The 20,221-nt window shown below is 52.5% G+C and overlaps 1 protein-coding gene and 1 long non-coding RNA gene across 3 annotated transcripts; one reads left to right on the top strand and one right to left on the bottom strand.

Annotated features, from left to right (window-relative positions):
- Position 1: 1 nt before the first annotated feature.
- GGA3 (golgi associated, gamma adaptin ear containing, ARF binding protein 3) lies at positions 2-19,722 on the top strand. 2 transcript variants are annotated; one of them, XM_030827518.1, is made up of 17 exons: positions 2-129; positions 9,527-9,611; positions 9,739-9,814; positions 11,614-11,712; positions 12,762-12,885; positions 13,163-13,266; positions 13,419-13,499; positions 13,848-13,985; positions 14,621-14,702; positions 14,799-14,915; positions 15,258-15,503; positions 15,897-15,967; positions 16,202-16,518; positions 16,739-16,935; positions 17,229-17,398; positions 17,543-17,653; positions 17,914-19,722. In XM_030827518.1, exons 1-17 carry the CDS (start codon positions 90-92, stop codon positions 18,022-18,024), a joined length of 2,169 nt encoding a protein of 722 aa, XP_030683378.1. In that variant the 5' UTR covers positions 2-89; the 3' UTR covers positions 18,025-19,722. The 2 variants fall into 2 exon arrangements, with proteins under 2 accessions (XP_030683378.1, XP_030683379.1); XM_030827519.1 differs by lacking the exons at positions 2-129; positions 9,527-9,611; positions 9,739-9,814 and having other exon boundaries at positions 11,640-11,712; positions 12,512-12,885.
- On the bottom strand, positions 9,287-19,182 carry LOC115838301. Its single transcript, XR_004033305.1, has 2 exons — positions 19,099-19,182; positions 9,287-10,412 (listed from the first exon to the last, which is right to left on the bottom strand). It is a non-coding gene; the product is annotated as an uncharacterized LOC115838301 (long non-coding RNA).
- Positions 19,723-20,221: the final 499 nt, after the last annotated feature.

Here is a 20,221-nt window from a genome sequence, read left to right as displayed (position 1 = left end):
TCAGGACCCCATGCAGGCCCCGCCCCGTATCAGCTCGTGCAGACTCTCGCGAGTTTTGAAGCCGCGGGGCCGGCCCGGGCGGCTGCAATATGGCGGAGGCGGAAGGGGAAAGCCTGGAGTCCTGGCTGAGTGAGTAGCCGTGGCCGTGTCTGCCTGCCCTCGAGCCACTGGGCTGCCCCTCTCTTCACCCCCACGTCCCCTCCCCGGGATCCACGGCGTCGCCTCTTGGCAGCCCACGCCCGGGCTCGCCCTCGCCGCGAGCAGCCTGTGATCACGCCCCTTCCCTATCAGGGCGCCGGGGCCCCAGTCCGGCCCTCGCTTCCCTCGCTGCGGCGCGTCCTCTTGCTCTGGCGCGCGGCGGCGTGAACTCGGGGTACCGTCGGGCACCGCAGGCTCGGGGGAAGGCGACAGCCAAGATCTTCGGGCTGACATGCTTCGGCGCTTTGGGGAGATCGTCGTGGGGTCGCCGCCCGGCGGTAACTCCAGGAACCCAGCGCCCCAATCCCTAAGGGAGAAGCTTCAGATTGGGGCTGAGTCTCCGGTAGTGGTGGGTGCTGCCGACTGCGTTCAGTCGCCTGGCAGCTTCAGAATTGTGACCATGTGTTGGAGAAGTGACGGCTTCGCTCAGGCAGAATGCTTGAAGTGAGAATAATATTCCAAAGAGAGCGACGATAGAGAACAGAGAGCTCTACCTTTTTCCTGCAGTGACCACAGAAGCATGGTGAAATCGGTGTCGGGGACTCCCCACACACACACATACATATACCCCCTTGAACATCCCAACGAGTCAGTGTTGATAGCCTATTCTGAGTAAGGCTGAGGAGCACAGTCTGAAGCTGTAGTTATAGAGGCATACTGCTGTCATTGCACTGTGAATTATAGTGCTACGAAGGAAATGTTTGTTAACCTGGTTAGCAGGTAGTACTCTGCCTGAGGGTTAATAAGTGAACTTTCCTGTAGGCTAGACCTGGAAGCCTCCTTTAAGTGGAGAGAGAAATTGGACTGGTAATGGGATAGATGAGATACCTAGTACTGCCTTGTTCTGAGGTCTCTTATTTAGTACTGCTTCCGGGATCTTGGAGGTGATAGCTATTTCCTCAAATTGTCTGATTTTTCCTGGTAAGAAACCCCCTTCAGGAGGTTGAGCTTCAGTTTAAAGGGGAGCATATCCCAAAAGAGAGAAAAAGTAAGATCACGTTTGCAAAATCTGCAGTTGCAGGCAGGTCATAAGGCTTCTTTATATATGGAACTGTTCTCCAAGGAGCTCAAAGTACTTTACAGATAATTCATTAAATTGGTTTACCAAGTATCCTAGCAAAGCAGGTACGACTGCCATAATTTCACAAAAAGAGGACATCCTGACTCCAATCAAACCACTTGCCCAGAAATGCCTAACTTGCTATAACCACAGTGGAATTAGTTTGCTTTGAAGATACTAATATGGGTATTGAATAATTTAAATGACCTAAGCTGAGTTTAATAGGCTACAATTTAGAGTTACATTTTGTTTTTGTTACTCGTTTTTGAGACAGAGTCTCGCGTGCTGTTGTCTAGGCTGGAGTGCAGGGGTGTGATCATAGCTCACTGCAGCCTTGAACCCCTGTGCTCAAATAAGTCTTGTGCCTCAGCCTCCTGAGTAACTGGGACTATAGGCACACGCCACCACGCTTGGCTAATTCTTTTGATTTTTAGTAGAGATAAGGTCTTGCTATGTTGCCCAGGCTGGTCTCAAACTCGAGTTCAAGTGATCCTCCCACCTTTCCCTTACAAAGCACTGGGATTACACACGTGAGCTACCGCACCCAGCCTAGAGTCACATTATGAAATGAGAAGGACACACTTGGTTGGGGGGAGTCACATGGTATCTGTAGAGACATAAGCTTCACAGTTGTTATGCCTTAATAATGTGAACTGTACCAGTTGAACAAACCAGCAGTTGGGATTCAGCATCGTCTCAGTCAGGGTCCTTGTCACCCCATGTTTGCCTGAATTGTTGCAGAAGCCTCTGCTTGGCCCAGAGACTCAGGTGTCTCCCGTCCTCACCTCTCCTCAGTCCCTTCTGCTCCCAGAAGCGCACTTGTGTTGAATCAAGTCATTCCACTGTTGTCTGTAATCTGGCCTTGGTTGTTCCAGGCCTTTATCTCTGTGGCTTCTACGTTTTTCTGCTCTGCTCAGTCTGATGTTCTTGGTTTACCAATACACGTTGCTCTCCATCCCTGGAAGCCCTGCTTGCCTTTCCTCAACTAAATGCTTGAAAACCCATCTCAGATTCTCTTTTCTCACAAACCATCTCTTGATGACTTCAGTCTTCTCTAAAGTCCCACCATGATCGATCAATCAATGTTTAATGAGTACCTGCTATGTGAGGTGTTATAGGAGTTAGGAAGTTTAAGAAGATTTTGCCTTTAGTTGGATGCAGGTGATGCTGGAGTGGATAAAGAACTCTTTTTTTTTTTTTTTTTTGAGACCGAGTCTCGCTGTGTCCCCCAGGCTGGAGTGCAGTGGCGCGATCTCAGCTCACTGCAAACTCCGCCTCCCAGGATCACGCCATTCTCCTGCCTCAGCCTCCCGAGTAGCTGGTACTACAGGCGCCCGCCAACACGCCCGGCTAATTTTTTGTATTTTTAGTAGAAACGGGGTTTCACCGTGTCAGCCAAGATGGTCTCGATCTCCTGACCTTGTGATCCGCCTGCCTCGGCCTCCCAAAGTGCTGGGATTATAGGCGTGAGCCACCGCGCCCGGCCGGATGAAGAACTCTTAAAGATACAAGGCAGTGCTAAAACGCAGGCATTCTCTTTAGGGAACTGGGGATAGGGGAAGAGATGATTCAGTGAGGATACTCCATTTTAGCTAGCCATTAAAGAATGGGAAAAGTTGGAAAAAAAAAACACTAGATGGTGATGTGGAGAGAGCAAACCTGTTTGGGGCACACAGTAACAGGTGTTTGGGAATGAGGGAAGATAAGGCTGGGAAGTTAGGACCAAATTCTACCAAGTCTCCAATTTCCAGCCCAAGAAGCTTATTTTATTTATTTGTTTATTTAAGACAGAGTCTTGCTCTGTCACCCAGGCTGGAATGCAGTGGCACAATCTTGGCTCACTGCAACCTCCGTTGCTTGGGTTCAAGCGATTCTCCATCCTCAGCCTCCCAAGTAGCTGGGACTACTGGTACGTGCCACTACACCTAGCTAATTTTTGTATTTTTAGTAGAGATGGGGTTTTACCATGTTGGCCAGGCTGGTGTCAAACTCTTGACCTCAAGTGATCCACCTGCCTCAGCCCCCTCCAAAGTGTTGGGATTACAGGCGTGAGCTACCACGCCCGGCCCGGCTGAAGAAGTTTAAATTTCCGCAGTGATCAGGCCCTCATTCCTTCTGCACTAGATGAAATCAGTGTTTTGGTGTCTTAAAAGGCTTGATTTGATATAGGGACTTTACATAGGATTAGGATTAGGATTAGAACAGAAGTTCTAGAAGCAGGTGAGAAGGAGTGGAGGGTAGGGATAAAGGAAGGAAGGGATTTAAAAAGACATTGAGAAGGAAAGGACCATAGGACTGAGAGGAATGGATGAGGAGAGAGGGAAGAAGGAGTCAAAAAAGGTGGGGGCATAGGGGACTTTTGGAAGGTGCACCATTTATAGGAATAGTGACTTAATAGGCTACATACAGTGGCTCATTCCTGTGGTCCCAGCTACTCAGGAGGCTGAGGTGGCAGCATCGCCTGAGCCCAGGAGTTGGAGGCTACAGTGAGCCATGATCGCCTACTGCAGCCTGGGGCAATAGAGTGAGACCCCCGCCATCTCTAAAAAAAGAACAAGCACACGCCTGTGGGTGGTCCCAGCTACTCGGAGGTTGAGGTGGGAGGATCACTTGAGCCTGGGAGGCAGAGACTGCAGTGAGCTGTGATGGAGCCACTGCACTCCAACCTGGGTGACAGAATGAGACCCCGTCTCAAACAACAACAAAAAATGAAAGACGCCAGGCACTGGGACTCACACCTGTAATCCTAGCACCTTGGGAGTTAAAGGCAGGCAGATTGCTTGAGCCTAGGAGTTCAAGACCAGCCTGAGCAACATGGCAAAATTCTGTCTCTACCAAAAGTACAAAAAATTAGCTGGGCGTGATGTGAGCGTCTGTGGTCCCAGCTAGGCTGAGGTAGAAGAATCATCTGAGCCTGGGAAGTTGAGGCTGCAGTGAGCCATGATCCCACCACTGCACTCTTGCCTGAGTGACAGAGTGAGACCCTGTCTCAAAAAAAAAAAAAAGAAATGGGGAAGTCAGGAAAAAGAAGTGATGCTTTTTTTTTTTTTTTTTTTTTGAGAGGGAGTCTCACTCTAGTGGCCCAGGCTGGAGTGCAGTGGCACAATCTCAGCTCATTGCAACCTCTGCCGCCTGTGTTAAAGCGATTCTCCTGCCTCAGCCTCCCAAGTAGCTGGGATTACAGGCGCCTGCCACTTTGCCTGGCTAATTTTTGTAGTTTTAGTAGAGACAGGGTTTCACTATCTTAGCCAGGCTGGTCTTGAACTCCTGACCTTGTGATCCACCCACCTCAGCCTCTCAAAATGTTGGGATTGTGGGTGTGAGCCACCATGCCCAGGCCATACATTTGTTTTTACACTCATTTCTGTACCAAATTAGCCCAATTATCTACTGTCTTGTTTTTTGAACTGATTTTTTTTTTCTTTTTTTTTGAGACGGAGTCTCGCTCTGTCGCCCAGGCTGGAGTGCAGTGGCGCGATCTCGGCTCACTGCAAGCTCTGCCTCCCGGGTTCACGCCATTCTCCTGCCTCAGCCTGTCCGAGTAGCTGGGACTACAGGCGCCCGCCACCACGCCCGGCTAATTTTTGTTTTTTTGTATTTTTAGTAGAGACGGGGTTTCACTGTGGTCTCGATCTCCTGACCTCGTGATCCGCCCGCCTCGGCCTCCCAAAGTGCTGGGATTATAGGTGTGAGCCACCGCGCCCGGCCTTTTTTTTTCATTTTCTGAACCAGGAGAGCACAGCCTCCTCGAGGGTAAAATCTGTGTCTGGAACTTTTTCTGTAGTCCCTCTAGGGTCTGGCATGCTGACATGCTGTTTACTTCATTGTCTGCGAGTTGCTTAACAAAGACTTGGTGATTGACTAAGTTTGTGTTTCCGTTCAGGACCCTAGTGAAGGTTGACCTTTGCTCCCTTTCCAGCCCATGTTCTTGCCTCAGCTTGTTCGTAAGTCATTTGTTACGTAGATTTTTCTTTTTGGAGATGGAGCCTCACGCTATGGCCCAGGCTGGAGTGCAATGGCCTGATCTCAGCTCACTGCAACCTCTGCCTCCTGGGTTCAAGTGGTTCTCCTGCCTTAGCCTCCTGAGTAGCTGAGATCAAAGGCACGCGGAACCATGCCCAGCTAATTTTGTATTTTTAGTAGAGATAGGGTTTCACCATGTTGGTCAGGCTGGTCTTGAACTCCTAACCTCACTCAGGTGATCCTCCTGCCTCGGCCTCCCAAAGTGCTGGGATTACAGGCGTGAGCCACCGTGCCCAGACCATATATATATATATATATATTTTGTTTGTTTGTTTGTTTGTTTGTTTTTTGGAGCTGGAGTCTCACTCGCTCTGTTGCCCAGGCAGGAGTGCAGTGGCACAATCATGGCTCACTGCAACCTCTGCCCCCTAGGTTCAAGCAGTTCTCCAGCCTCAGCCTTCAAGTAGCTGGCATTACAGGTGTGTGCTACCGCGCCTGGCTAATTTTAGTATTTTTAGTAGAGACAGGATTTCACCATGTTGAACAGGCTGGTCTCAAACTCCTGACCTCAAATGATCCACCTGCCTTGGCCTCCCAAAGTGCTGAGATTACAGGCTGAGCCACCGCATCCAGCCTGCTATGTAGATCTTGTTTTCTCTGGAATGTTTGAGCCATGCTGGAATGGGGTACCCAATGCTGCTGTTTCCATGCCCACGTGACGTTTTAAGTCCCACGAGAGTCTAGGCTAGCGATGGAGTGAAGCTGAAAAATGAAGGCAGGAAATCCAGAGACACAGAAACAGATGAGGCTTTCAACAGAGACCCGAAAATAGACAGAAACCATGAGTCAGAGCAGAGCCCGGAGGGGCGGTTCGGGAAGGCAAGGTCTATAGGGGAAGCTCGGGTGTCACCTCTGTGCCAGGTGAAGGAAATATTGAGTGGGTGGAAGGCTGTGTGCATCTGCTGGGGAGGCAGTAGGCAGATGGAGAGATCAAGTCACCCAGAATTATCCCCAGAGGTTCCTTCCCGTTTCTGTGGGCGGGTGAGCTCTGCTTTCTGAGCTGCCCAGAGAGCTGGAGGAAATAGACATGGAACTGACCATTGCAGAAACTAGGGCTTTTTGTGCCTGTGAGTAGGCAAAGAGCTCCCTGTGGATTTGCCATAAAAAGGTCTATCAAGGTGGAGGAAAGTGAGATTCTAGAGAAATTAATACAAGTGAAAAGTGGGCAGGAGTGTTCGTGGAAGCAGAAATGCTGTTGGAACTCTGATAGGCTTGGGAAGGAGATATCGTATGGTGAATACCAATTGTTTCGGGGGTTGGGGGATCCACATTTTACTCTGTACTCGGAAGATGCTTTTCCCCGTGCAAAAAGTGAAAGTGAGTGGGCCAATTTTTCTTCTATCACAAGGTGTATGACTGTTCCCAAAATAATAGCCCTGGGGGATGCGGATGGCTCCTCAGACCATTCAATTTTTGTACCCTGCAGCCTTTTGGTGTTATGTGAGAACTTTAAGCACCTGATAGGAATTACTAACAGAGCTACGCTAATGCCTGAGAAAGTTTCAGACAATTGGTGGGAGAGACTTGGCATTTGGAATGTGATAGCTGGTAGGCTACCATACAGTAATGCAGGATTGCCAGACATTTCTTTCCAAATGGCTATCCTTGATTACATTCAACTCCCCTCCTTTCAAGCTCCAGATTTTGAAGGACCTGCTAATTCTCTTTCAAGATTGAAGACAGACACCTTCTTTTCTTCTAAATAGGAACCTAGGTGGGGTGCGGTGGCTCCCACCTGTAATCCCAGCACTTTGGGAGGCCGGGGCTGGTCTTGACCTCCTTACCTGAGGTCAGGAGGTCAAGACCAGCCTGGCCAACATGGCGAAACCCCATCTCTACTAAAAATACAAAAAGTAGCCAGGCATAGTGGCGCATGCCTATAATCCCAGCTACTTGGGAGGCTGAGGCAGGAGAATAGCTTGAACCTGGGAGGTGGAGGTTGCAGTGAGCCTAGATCGCGCCACTGCACTCCAGCCTGGGTGACACGGTGAGACTCAATCTCAAAATAAATAAGTAAATAAATAAGAACCTAAACCATCAGAATCTTCCCCTTGCAGCCAGAACAGAAACACTGCCGGGGAGGCCGAGCCCCAACCTGGGAAGCAGGGTGATACACTGGGTGCCACGGGCCTTCCCTCTGCCTGGCAGCTGTGGCTACTCAGATCCCTGCAGCCCTGTTCCCAGTGAAGGAGCTGGAGTCTCTGTTAGGATTTGCTCATCCAGCTGGTGATTTTTTTTTTTTTTTTTTTTTTTTTAGACAGAGTTTTCACTCTTGTTGCCCAGGCTGGAGTGCAATGGCACGATCTCGGCTCAAGGTAACCTCTGCCTCCCGGGTTCAAGCGATTCTCCTGCCTCAGCCTCCTGAGTAGCTGGGACTACAGACATGTGCCACCATGGCCAGCTAATTCTGTATTTTTAGTAGAGATGGTGTTTCTCCATGTTGGTCAGGCTAGTCTTGAACTCCTGACCTCAGGTAATCTGCCTGTCTCTGCCTCCCAAAGTGTTGCAATTACAGGCGTGAGCCACTGCACCCGGCCCAGCTGGTGATTTTTTTTTTTTTTTTTTTTTTTTGAGACGGAGTCTCACTGTCGCCCAGGCTGGAATGCACTGGCGCGATCTCGGCTCACTGCAGACTCCACACCCCGGGTTCACGCCATTCTTTTGCCTCAGCCTCCCGAGTAGCTGGGACTACAGGCGCCCGCCACCTCACCCAGCTAATTTTTTGTATTTTTAGTAGAGACAGGGTTTCACTGTGTTAGCCAGGATGGTCTCGATCTCCTGACCTCGTGATCCGCCCGCCTCGGCCTCCCAAAGTGCTGGGATTACAGGTGTGAGCCACCGCGCCCGGCCCCCCAGCTGGTGATTTTTACAGTTAACAAAATACAATTATGAGGAATCAGAATTCAGAAAGTAATGACAGAGAGGGGCTTGTCGGGAGGGGCTCTGATGCCCTGCTTTGGGCCCTCATAGACATCTGGGGAGGGAGCAGGAGTGTTTTAAAGGGTGTGCGTCTTCAGCCTTCCATTTGTCTTTGGAACCCAAAACCCTAAATTTAGCAAACAGCTGGAGAGTGCTTTCTGAAGAGGGAGCCTCTGGATCTGAATCAGAGATGGGAACCCATGTAACCACCCTCAGCTGGGCTCTTCGGTGTATTCACAGGTTTGGTGGGAAGGTAACAGGGAGGAGAGCCCATACCAAATATCAGAAGTTTGCATTTGGTGCCTGGATTTTAAATCCCAGTGGCCATCTGAGAACTCTAGTACTTGTGTTTGTGCTTGACCATGGAAGGCCATTAGAGCCTGGGGGTGCTAGATACTCAAGCTGCAATCCCAGGCAAGTTGCATGGTGACTGGGGCTTAGTAGGGGCTAAGTAAATTTTGTTGGCTTGACAATGATGAGCATTGTGTGCAATTTCAAAAGCACTTAAAGCATTATGGAAGGCTAGGTCTGGAAAAACCTTTTGACAGGTATGTGGAAAATACTCGCTGGGCGTGGAGGCTCACGCCTGTAATCCCAGCACTTTGGGAGGCCGAGGCGGGCGGATCACCTGAGGTCGGGAGTTTGAGACCAGCCTGACCAACATGGAGAAAGCCCGTCGCTACTAAAAATACAAAATTAGTTGGGCATGGTGGTGGGCACCTGTAGTCCCAGCTACTTGGGAGGCTGAGGCAGGAGAATCACTTGAACCTGGGAGGCAGAGGTTGCAGTGAGCTAAGATCGCACCACTGTACTACGGGCCTGGGCAACAAGAGCGAGACTCCATGTCAAAAAAAAAAAATTCATGGTTATAAATATGTATATTTTTTATCTAGTTCAATCTGATTTCAGTTTCCCCAAAAACCCTTCTTGACCATCTCCACTTGCTTAACACTGAGCTCATTTTTGTATAGCTGGAGTTCCCTTTATTATATTCACGTCTTATGTAGGCATTTTTTGGGGGAATATTTTAATTATTTGTGTTTGTCCTTTTGACCTTGATTCCACTCTAAGCTTTACGACACAGAATTTGTTTTCTCTTTTATTTGTGACTTTCAAAATACTGGACAGAAAGCAGTATTTGTATGTGCTCTCCGACTGAACCTTTTTTTTTTCTGTCTCCTTGCTACTGACTGTTCTACTGACGCTTCTCTATTAGAGAGTAAAGTTGAAAGCAAACTCTTAGTGCCTAAAACTTGCGAAGAAAACCTTCCACTGCATCCTCCTTGCTCTTCCTAACACTTGTCCTCTTCTTTGTTCTGTCGCAAGATAAAGCCACCAATCCTTCCAACCGCCAGGAGGACTGGGAATACATAATTGGCTTCTGTGATCAGATCAACAAGGAGCTCGAAGGGTGAGTCTCAGCACTGTGGGGGCAGCTGAGAGGGAGCGGACTGGGAAGGGGAACAACCATGGCCAAGGAGGGCCAGCCAGGTAGCCCCAGGCTTAGTGCACTGAAGTGTGTTCTGCTTGTCCCCCAGGCCACAGATCGCCGTCCGACTGCTGGCCCACAAGGTCCAGTCCCCGCAGGAATGGGAGGCACTCCAGGCCCTGACGGTAGGTCCTTCACTCTCCAGAGGTGAAAACTGCAGCCCTTCACCTGCCCACACCATTCCTCGTGCCCCCATAGCGGTTCTCAGGGCTCATGCCAAAAGCCAACAGAAAGTCCTTGATACAGACTAGATAGATCTCGAATCTGTTCAGCCAGCTGTTCCACAAATGTGTGTGCATTGTGCCAGGCCCTGAGGCCTCAGAGGTGACTGCGGTACCATCCCTGCCAGCACACGGCCACATGCTTAGTGTGTGAGGCAGAGGGGCTAAGGCAAGCAGCCCAGAGTCAGGGCCCTGAGCCCCATGTGGCGCAAGAGAAGGCTTCGTGAAGAGATGCTGACAAGGCTGTGCTGATAGTTCAGAGCTGGCCAGCTGAAGAAAAGAGGGGTCAGTCCAGTTCATTCTGTAGTTAAACAATGCCGGTCACTAGCGAAGGTGTTGCACTGATGGCTGAGGCCCCTGGGGCAGATCTTGGTGTCTATTCAGACTGAGGGAATTTAAGGTGTGGAATGGTGCCTGGCCCTCAGTGCCTCCACATGCTCCAAAAACAAAGAGCAGCCGAGATCTGAGGAATCCGGGACTCTAGCCTGACTGCATTCAGGTCCTAGAAAGAGAAAAGAGGAAATATCATCTGGTTCACGTGCACCCCTCAGTCATGTTTGCTGTAGAACGAATTCCTTAAAACAGTGATTCTCAGCGGGGCATGGTGGCTTGTACCTATAGTCCCAGCACTTTGGGGGGCCTAGGCCGGGAGGATCGCTTAAGGGAATTCAAGACCAGCCTAGGCAACATAGTGAGACCTTGTCTCTACAAAAAAAAAAAAAAAATTAGCCAGGCACAGTGGCACACACCTGTGGTCCCAGCTCCTCGGGAGGCTGAGGTTGGAGGATGGCTTGAGCCTGGGAAGTTGAGGCTAAAGTGAGTGGTGACCACACCATTGCACTCTAGCCTGACCAACACAGCGAGATTCTGTCTCAAAAAAAAAAAAAAAAAAAAAAAAGTAACAAAACCCAGTGATTCCCAACAGGGCCCTCCAGGGAACATTTGGCAATGTCTGGAAACATTTTTCGTTGTCACACATCGGGGTGGGGGTCCTCCCGGCATCAAGTAGGCAGAGGCCAGGGATGCTGCTTGACACCCTATAAAGTGCAGAGTGGTCCCCACCACGAAGAATGACCAGCCCGAAATGTCAGCCAGGCCTCATCTGAGAAACCGTGCTTTAAAATGCAGAAGCCAAGAAAGGGAGCCTGGACAGTGCACTCCCCCTTAGAAACTGCAGTGCCAGGGACCATAGGCAGCACAGGAAAGCCAAAGCGTAAGTTAGGGAGATAAGCGGAGGGAGGAGAAATATCCTGTCATCTTTCTCAAAGATAATAGGATTTAAACATCCCTCCCATTCCCTGCACAATTGTTGGTGAGCTTGTGGAAAGAACCCGGGACACCGAGTCAGAGAAACTTTGTCCCTGGACCTCACCTCCCTCATTGTAAAACACGAGGCCAGAATCTTTAAGGAAGGCACCTTCCAGGACTGGCATCCAGGCCTTCTTGGGGTCGGGGTCTCAGGGTTTCTTGCTTTAGTCCCTGCCCAGCTTCCCCAGCAGAGGTTTGCAGTTGGAGGGACATGGTCTGTGAGCGATCTCATTGCGTAATTACACTGTCCCCGGGCAGTGCACACCGCTTTTTGTGATGAGCTCCTTCCTGTGGGCGTGTTTATTCAGCACTGTCTGGGCGCCAGGGATCTTGCCAGTGCCAGGTCCCAGCCCCGAGCGCGCCCTCACTGAGCACTCTCCTCTGTGCGGCTACAGGTGCTGGAGGCATGCATGAAGAACTGTGGGAGGAGATTTCATAACGAAGTGGGGAAGTTCCGCTTTTTGAATGAGTTAATCAAAGTCGTCTCTCCAAAGGTCAGTCAGTGGCAGATTCCTTGCTTTTAGGGACTGCTTGCGTGTTCATTCCCATCTCCCATCATACTGGCTTTCACTGCCCATCCAACATCTCCAGGGAGCTGAGATTATTTGTGTCTTTTCCTTAGAGAGCTAGGCCCTGGAGGTAACGGGATGACCAAACAGGCCACAGGGACCAGCAGCTTTTTCTGAAGCGCCCTCAGCCCACATCTGACAGGTGATGTGGCAGTGGCTGTGTGTTTGTCCAGGGTGAGGGCCCATGTAGTGTGGGACTCTAGGCGCCTGGCACACGGCAGTTGTGGGTTTTGTGGGTTTTCTTGGCCTGTCTCACGTGGATACGGGGAGCTGGCCTCCGTCATTGCTCCGATGCTCAGCTGGCCGTGTTCTGTTGCACGCTGATGCGGCCCAGCTCTGGGCCGACTTAAAGCAGAGGGAATACTTTTTCATGCTAAAGACATTCTCATGAACAACCTCAAGATAAAATGCAGTTGTGTTTCTGGCAACTTGTGCGTGAAAATGCACATGTTCCTCAGAACTCAAAATATCCACCCAACCGTGGCCTGCACCACATGGGCATCAGGGTCACAAGGAAGCCTCTCTGTCCTGATGTCCCCGAGGCAGTCAGGAAGGGCGGAAAGCAGGGGTGACCACCGAGGGCGTGGGCTCTGGTGTCAGACTCAGGTTTCCATCCGGCCCTTACACCCTGGGCAAGTCAGATGATCCCAGGCGGCAAATGGGGACGCCACCCCTACTGACGTGGCTGCTGTGCAGATGAGTAAGGTCATAAATACACTTACAGGACACTTCTGGACAGAAGGTGATGACCTGCTGGCCCCCTGCCTATCCACAGACTGTATCCAGATGGACACAACCACACCACAGGGAGTCCTTCCCCTCCCCACGCTGTCTCACACATACTTGGACACCTGCGGATTTTGAGGAGTACCACAGCTGCTGAGCAGCCACACTATTGCTGTGGAGGGAGCCTTACACCTTCTCTGCCTCCAAACTGCACTTACTAGGTCCTCTCATTTTCTTTTGCCATGTAGTACCTGGGGGACAGGGTGTCTGTAAAAGTGAAGACCAAGGTTATTGAGCTGCTGTACAGCTGGACCGTGGCCCTGCCAGAAGAAGCAAAGATCAAAGACGCCTACCACATGCTGAAGAGACAGGGTACGTGTCTGCCTGCCCACAGCCTCCAGGCAGCCCTCGAAGGCTGGCCCAGGCAAGGAGAGAAGGGAAGGTTTGGGATCCGCAGAGTCCCTCCTGAAGAGAACAGCATTTCTCCCCAGGCAAGGCTGAGTCGGAGTTGGATGGGATAAGGTGTAGCAGCCTGCCCTCCACCCTGCTACCCTTTGCAGGTCTTGATCACAGGGACGTGGCCCTTGGTGTATGAGGGGTGACAAGGCGACCACAGCCTGAGTGCACGTGCTGCCATGTCCCCTTTCAGGCATAGTGCAGTCTGACCCACCAATTCCTGTGGATAGGACGCTGATCCCCTCTCCACCACCTCGTCCCAAAAACCCTGTTTTTGATGATGAGGAGAAGTCCAAGGTAAAGGACACCCTGGCCCTGGGATTTTCTTGTATGAGAGGGGGTGGCAGCAGGGGAATGTGGTTTGCACTGTGCTGCGGGGAGCTCTCTCGGGTTTCCCTGGGGTAGGGGTGCTGCCTCTTCCCTTCACCTCTGATTTCCTGCTCTCTCAGCTTTTAGCCAAGCTGCTGAAAAGCAAAAACCCAGATGACCTGCAGGAGGCCAACAAGCTCATCAAGTCCATGGTGAAGGAAGTGAGTGGGCCCTGGTCCTTCAGGCACAGGGTAGAGGAGCCCATGGCCACACAGCAGAAGCCGCTTTGCCCCTGGACACAGGCCTATTTTGTTCTCCCCTGCTGCCAGCTGCCCTACCTGTGCCCCGGAGGCTGAGTGGGAGGAGGAGCACAATAGCTTCCACGGGAGCACAGAAGAGAGGACTGGGTTGGGAGCCGGGATGTGAAAGAAGTGTAGATTGGACCCCAGGCACCCCACACTGAAGGGAGCTTCCAAGCCTCTGTACTTGTGTTGGGTAAGGTGTGACCTGGTGCAAGTGGAAAGACACTCAAGTGACGCTCTTTCTCTTGAACTTCTTCATTGGGGCAGGACGAGGCACGGATCCAGAAGGTGACCAAGCGTCTGCACACGTTAGAGGAAGTTAACAACAACGTGAGACTGCTCAATGAGATGCTGCTTCATTACAGCCAGGAGGACTCTTCGGATGGGGACAGAGAGCTGATGAAGGTGGGACCACCGACGGCAAAGGCTGCCTCTTGGGGCTGCGCTGCCCTCCAGGAGCTCAGCCAGCATTTGCTGAGCACCTGCCTTGTCAGAGACCCGGGCTGTGCACTTGGCAGTGTATTCACAACCTTACTCATCTGCACAGCAGCCATGTCAGTAGAGGGTGGCGTCCCCATTTGCCTCCTGGGATCAGCTGACTTGTCCAGGGTGTAAGGGCCGGATGGAAACCTGAGTCTGACTCCAGAGCCCACGCCCTCGGTGCTCACCCCTGCTCTCTGCCTTTCCTTACTACCTTGGGGACATCAAGACAGAGAGGCTTCCTTGTAACCCTGATGCCCATGTGGTGCAGGCCATGGTTGGATGGATATTTTGAGTTCTGAGGAACATGCCAGCCCGGAAGGCAGGAGGGGACTGACTTCCCCTGACCCTCCTGGTGACTGCTACCTAGACAAACATCCTGGGTGACATGGTGTGGTGGTGGCTGGTGGCAAGAAGACGTGCGCTGTGGTCCCAGCTCTGTTGGTAACTGACCGTGGCAATTGGCATATCCCCGTCATTTTCTGGGCATGAACCCTGAGTGAATCAGATGATCTTTAAGGGCCTTTGTGGTTTGATTTTTATGTCTGAGTCTCTTTCAGGAGCTGTTTGATCAGTGTGAGAACAAGAGGCGGACTTTATTTAAACTCGCCAGTGAGACTGAGGACAATGATAACAGTTTGGGTGAGTGAAAGAGTGACTGTCGGGGATAAGCCAGGCGTTCGGATATGTGGGTGGGAACAGTCACAACAGGAGTGAGAAGTCTCTTTCCTGCTCCAGGGGACATCCTGCAGGCCAGTGACAACCTCTCCCGGGTCATCAACTCTTACAAAACAATTATTGAAGGGCAGGTCATCAATGGCGAGGTGGCTACCTTAACCCTGCCTGACTCGGAAGGTGAGATGCTCTGGTCCTCAACTCTAGACTCCTCCAGACCAGCCTCAGGTCCCTACCATGAAGCTGCGGGTGTAGGCTGGCCAGCGTGGTGGTGTTGCACAAGGCCCAAGGGAGTTCTTTGCCATTCCAAGCAGTCCCCCAGCTTCCCGGAGGCCTGGAGATGTGGGTGGGAATTTCCCCGCCTGCTTTCCCAGGCTTGCTTTGCAGCATCCCCTGGTAGAGATGCCACTGGATTAGGCCAGAGGCTGTAGCAGTAACCTCTGTGCCTAGGGTGCTGCCTTCTGCCACACAGCCACTAGAAGACCCCTAATTATTCCTGTTCTGCTCTGTTGACCCATCCAGGAAACAGTCAGTGCAGTAACCAAGGCACGCTCATCGACCTTGCGGAGCTGGACACGACAAACAGTTTGTCCTCCGTGTTGGCCCCAGCACCCACTCCACCCTCCTCAGGCATCCCGATCCTCCCTCCACCACCCCAGGCCTCAGCACCTCCACGGAGCTGCTCCTCTAGCCAGGCCGAGGCCACCCTGGGGCCCAGCAGCACAAGCAACACCCTCTCCTGGCTGGACGAGGAGCTGCTCTGCTTGGGTGCGGCCCACAGGGGGCGTCGGGGGCATCCCCTGACAGGACTCTGGGAGGAAGAAGGGTGTGTGGAATTAGGAAGAGCCCCAGTGTGACTGTTGGGGTGGGCAAAGAACCCTGAGTTGTAGGTAGTCAGTGAAGTTCAGCAACCCTGAGGGCCCCAGGGCCATCCTCCTGGTGGACTCTGCCTCTTGCCCTGCACCCCGCCTCACAGGCCCCCCACTTCTGCATCATGGACTGGAGGGCTCCATTCCCCTCTGGAGGCTGCCTGCAGAACAGCTTCTCCCTACACCTTCACCCATTGATGTCACTTGTCACCTGACTCCTCCTCAGGCAAGGCGGGGCTGGGGCTGCCCAGCTCAGAGCCTCTTCTCATCCGGTTTTCTTCTCTGTTGTCAGGCCTCACCGACCCAGCCCCTGATGTTCCTCCTGGAGAGTCAGCTGGGAACAGCCAGTGGCACCTGCTCCAGGTAGGGGCACAGGATTGGTGACAGCATTACTGTGCCGAGGACCTCTGCTTTCCAGCGTCATGTCTCCTGGGCTGCAGTTAGCTGTCCTTCCCCTCCAGAGCGTGCCAGCTGCAGTGGGGAACAATGGGCGCCTCCGGGGCTGTCTTCTGTGCAGTCCTTGGAGGGCTGCGCCCTGTTCCAGCGGCAGGCCCTCCTCACCCGCCCTCGGTTCACCACCCTTTCTGTTGCTCATAGAGGGAACAGTCTGATCTGGACTTCTTCAGCCCCAGGCCGGGGACCACTGCCTGTGGCACCTCCGACGCTCCTCTGCTCCAGCCCTCAGCCCCCTCCTCAAGCAGCTCCCAAGCTCCACTGCCGCCTCCCTTCCCAGCTCCTGTGGTCCCAGCCAGTGTTCCTGCCCCCAGTGCGGGATCCTTCTTTTCTACTGGCGTGGCCCCAGCTTTGGCCCCAAAAGTTGAGCCCGCAGTCCCTGGGCACCATGGCTTGGCATTGGGCGATAGCACGCTGCACCATCTGGATGCCCTTGATCAGCTTCTAGAAGAGGCCAAAGTGTAATGAGTGGGAGAAGAGGTGGGGTTGCTGAGGGTTGGGCCTGAATGTGTCAGAACCACAGCTAACTTGGAAGGGGTGGGGGTGCCTTGTAGTCCCATCATCAGTCAGGCTGGAAGGGAAGGGGTGGGCCTGGGTGAGAGCATGGCCAGGGGCCTTGGGTGAGAGTCCTGCAGCTCTGGCTGGCTCTCTGATGTGCTTTCCATCTTTCCTGCCTCCCAGGACCTCAGGCTTGGTGAAACCCACCACCTCCCCTCTCATCCCCACCACCACCCCAGCCAGGCCTCTCCTGCCCTTCTCCACGGGGCCCGGCAGCCCGCTCTTCCAGCCACTGAGTTTCCAGTCCCAGGGCAGCCCCCTGAAGGGGCCTGAGCTCTCCCTGGCCAGCATCCACGTGCCCCTGGAATCCATCAAGCCTAGTAGGTGTTGGAGGCTTGAGGTGGGTGGGGCGGTGGGGCCTACAGCCACGGAGCTGTAGGACATGCCACAGGGATGGATCCATGCACTCTTGGCACGGGGTCCCTTAAAGCCAGGCAGGCCACCCTGCCTGCATTCTTGGTCTTAGGCTCCTCACTGAGCGCCTCTCCCAGATTCCGTTAGGAAGCACTGGACTCATCATGACCATGGAGTAGCCCTTTTCTCCTCACCGCCGGGGCTCTGTTGGGTGTCTCTGGTGCTGCTCCTCCCACACTCACATGCCACTTTCTTGCAGGCAGTGCCCTTCCTGTGACAGCCTACGATAAAAATGGCTTCCGCATCCTCTTCCACTTTGCCAAGGAGTGTCCCCCGGGACGACCTGACGTGCTGGTGGTGGTGGTGTCCATGCTGAACACGGCTCCCTTACCTGTCAAGAGCATCGTGCTGCAGGCTGCAGTGCCCAAGGTACCAGTGTCTCAGGGCCAAAACGGCCTTGACCCTGTTGTGTAGAGGCCTTTGCTGCCAGCAGGTGGCAGTGTGTGTGTGTGCACTGCGGGTTCCATCTGGGGCACCTGCCAGTTCTCTTCAAAGGAGCTTCTCTCTCTTTAGTCAATGAAAGTGAAGTTGCAGCCACCTTCTGGGACAGAACTCTCTCCATTTAGCCCCATCCAGCCACCTGCAGCCATCACCCAGGTCATGTTGCTGGCCAATCCACTGAAGGTGAGCAGCAAAGAACCCAGGGGTCCCAGCCTGAGGCCCCAGCTGCCCCAGATTAGGACCTCAGGACCACCACCTCCCAGCTGGAAGTGTTTTGACTGTAGGATTGACATCCCTTTGCTGCCTTAGGTTAAGCGTCTGAGCATGGTTGGGGGTTGCAGGGAAAAGGGACCATTCCTCTAGCACAGAGAGGGTAGCAGAATAGAGGGCATCCTGCCAAGGGGCCATCTGGGCTGGATCTCACTTGCTGCCCTCTGTCACAGGAGAAGGTGCGGCTTCGGTATAAGCTAACCTTCGCCCTGGGGGAGCAGATGAGCACAGAGGTGGGCGAGGTGGACCAGTTCCCTCCTGTGGAGCAGTGGGGGAACCTATGACCCCAGAGGACGCTGTGATCTCCATCTTGAAGCCAGGCAGGCTGCCCTGAGACGGGGAGGGCTCTGGTCCCATCACTCTCCATGCCCTGACGACAGTGCTTGTAGCTTTGATGTGGAACAGGGGCCCTGGGCATTTCTGCTGGGAACCAAACTGCTGCTGTGATAACCTCTCCTTTGGCCCCTAAAAGGACCCGTTTTTATCTACCTGTGTGACTTGAAGTGGCCATATGCTGTCAGGGGTGGGGAGTGGCCCCTGACTTCACTGCTGTCCTGGGAACATGGACCTCCCGGCCTGGCCTAGGTGTTTTCTTCCTTCTACTGGCGTTCACTGAAGCCACCGGGGTGGGGGTGGGAGTCTCTAAAGAGAGACTGTCATGGGTCACTCCCCACAAGAGCCACATCCTCACACCTGACAGATGCACGGCCCAAGGGGCTGCAGCCCTGTTGCAATTCCATGCTTCCCCTGCCAGCCAGCTCCTGCTGCCATCCCCAGGGAGGTGGGCCAGGAAGGTGCCTGGCCCAGAATAAGGAACTGGCATACTGCAAAGTCCCCAGCCCTGCCTCTGGTGGACAGCATTGTCCTGGAATGGCTACGGAGTGATGAGTTGTGTGCTTGTCCCTGGCAGTGGCAGGCTGTGTCCTGTGGACATCTTGGCAGGACATGGAATTTGGCCTCATGACAGGCCCAACTAGGGATAGGAAGGAAAATGAAGAGAGCCAGTATTTCCCCTTCTCCAGAAGCAGGTACTCAGCTTTCTGGGAAGAGCGTGCCTCCAGCCGTGGGGACAGGCCATCCTACTGACTACCTCTTGCTTGGCATGAAATAAACTGCTATCCTCCCCTTGCAATCTCCTGCCACTCTACATCCTACTGCTTTGGCCTCCCTCTCCTCTCACCAGATGGCATGTGGTGTGGCACCTGTGGCTGGACATAGGAGGCCTCAGGATCACAAATGTTGCACTAGACATATGTCCTAATGTGCTGCCCAGAAACCTCAACTGTTCCCCAGCTACTGAGGGGCACTGTCAGCGAGATGCTGGGTCTGGAGGTAATGAGATCAGGGGACACACTTACTTGAGCTGAGTCACCAGACCCTGTTGCTTCAACAGTGCTTGGCCCCAGCCAGTTTGTCCCGGCCACTCTAGCTGCTGGATATGATCCTGGGACATGGACTCCAAGCCTCCCTCACAAAAAAAAAAAAAAAGGAAACAAACAATCACCAGCTGCCATAGACACGGGGGAAGCTTGCGGAGCTCAGGTGAACAAGCTCAGCAATTGGACATCTCTGGGGAAAGGAAGGTGGCACAGACCATGTTCCCTGGTTCCTCCCTGCTCCCTTGCCAGGCTTCCGTATTCCTTACTATGGATCAAGAGGTCATATCCCTTCCCTGCCCCTCACTGTCTTTAGCAAGCAGGTTTCACTGCTTCATTAGGAGAGAACAGGTCAAAAGTGAATCATTTTTTAGTACTTAAGGAATAAATCCAAGAGCTTTCCAGAGACTGGCTGCTGCAGCCCTGGGAATGTCTGTGGAATTACTATGTGGAAATGGAACTTTCTATTATGCTCTAGACATTACAATTATTTGAGTGTTACTCGTTACTATTGAGGTCAATGCTTCGTGGCAAATGGCTGTACTGGATATACCAACTCTGCTGCCCTTGTTTTGCTGCATGTTAAATAAAACCATTTTCACTGTACTTGGAATTTTCCTAGTATAGACGCCATTCACCCTGATGGAGGAAAAGGTACCACCTATGAATTCTAGATATACATGAGAGGATAGCCTATGATAGAACTGCCCAAGGTTCTTGTTAAAAGTGCAGGTTGCTGTATGCTTATATTTTAAGGGAACTAAATAACCAAAATGTTAAGTGTTCCAGAAGGGGTGAGGCAAGATTTCAGAAGCACAAGTATACCACCAAGGGCTCTTGTTCAGATTCCCAAGACAACTGCAGTCACCGTAACTTTGGGGGTTTCTTTTTTTTTTTTTTTAATAACAGAGATGGAGTCTCCCTATGTTGCCCAGGCTGGTCTCAAACTCCTGGGGTTGAGGGATCCTCCCAAAGTGCTGGGATTATAGGCATGGGCCACTGCACCCGACCTGGGGGGTGATTTCTTATCTAAGGAGGCACAGGAAAACAGTTCCATATCAGAACATAAAACAAGGCCGGGTGCAGTGGTTCACGCCTGTAATCC

Source organism: Nomascus leucogenys, chromosome 14, assembly GCF_006542625.1.
Source record: "Nomascus leucogenys isolate Asia chromosome 14, Asia_NLE_v1, whole genome shotgun sequence".
In the NCBI taxonomy this organism is placed as follows: domain Eukaryota; kingdom Metazoa; phylum Chordata; class Mammalia; order Primates; family Hylobatidae; genus Nomascus; species Nomascus leucogenys.
This window is presented reverse-complemented; position numbering and strand designations above follow the sequence as displayed.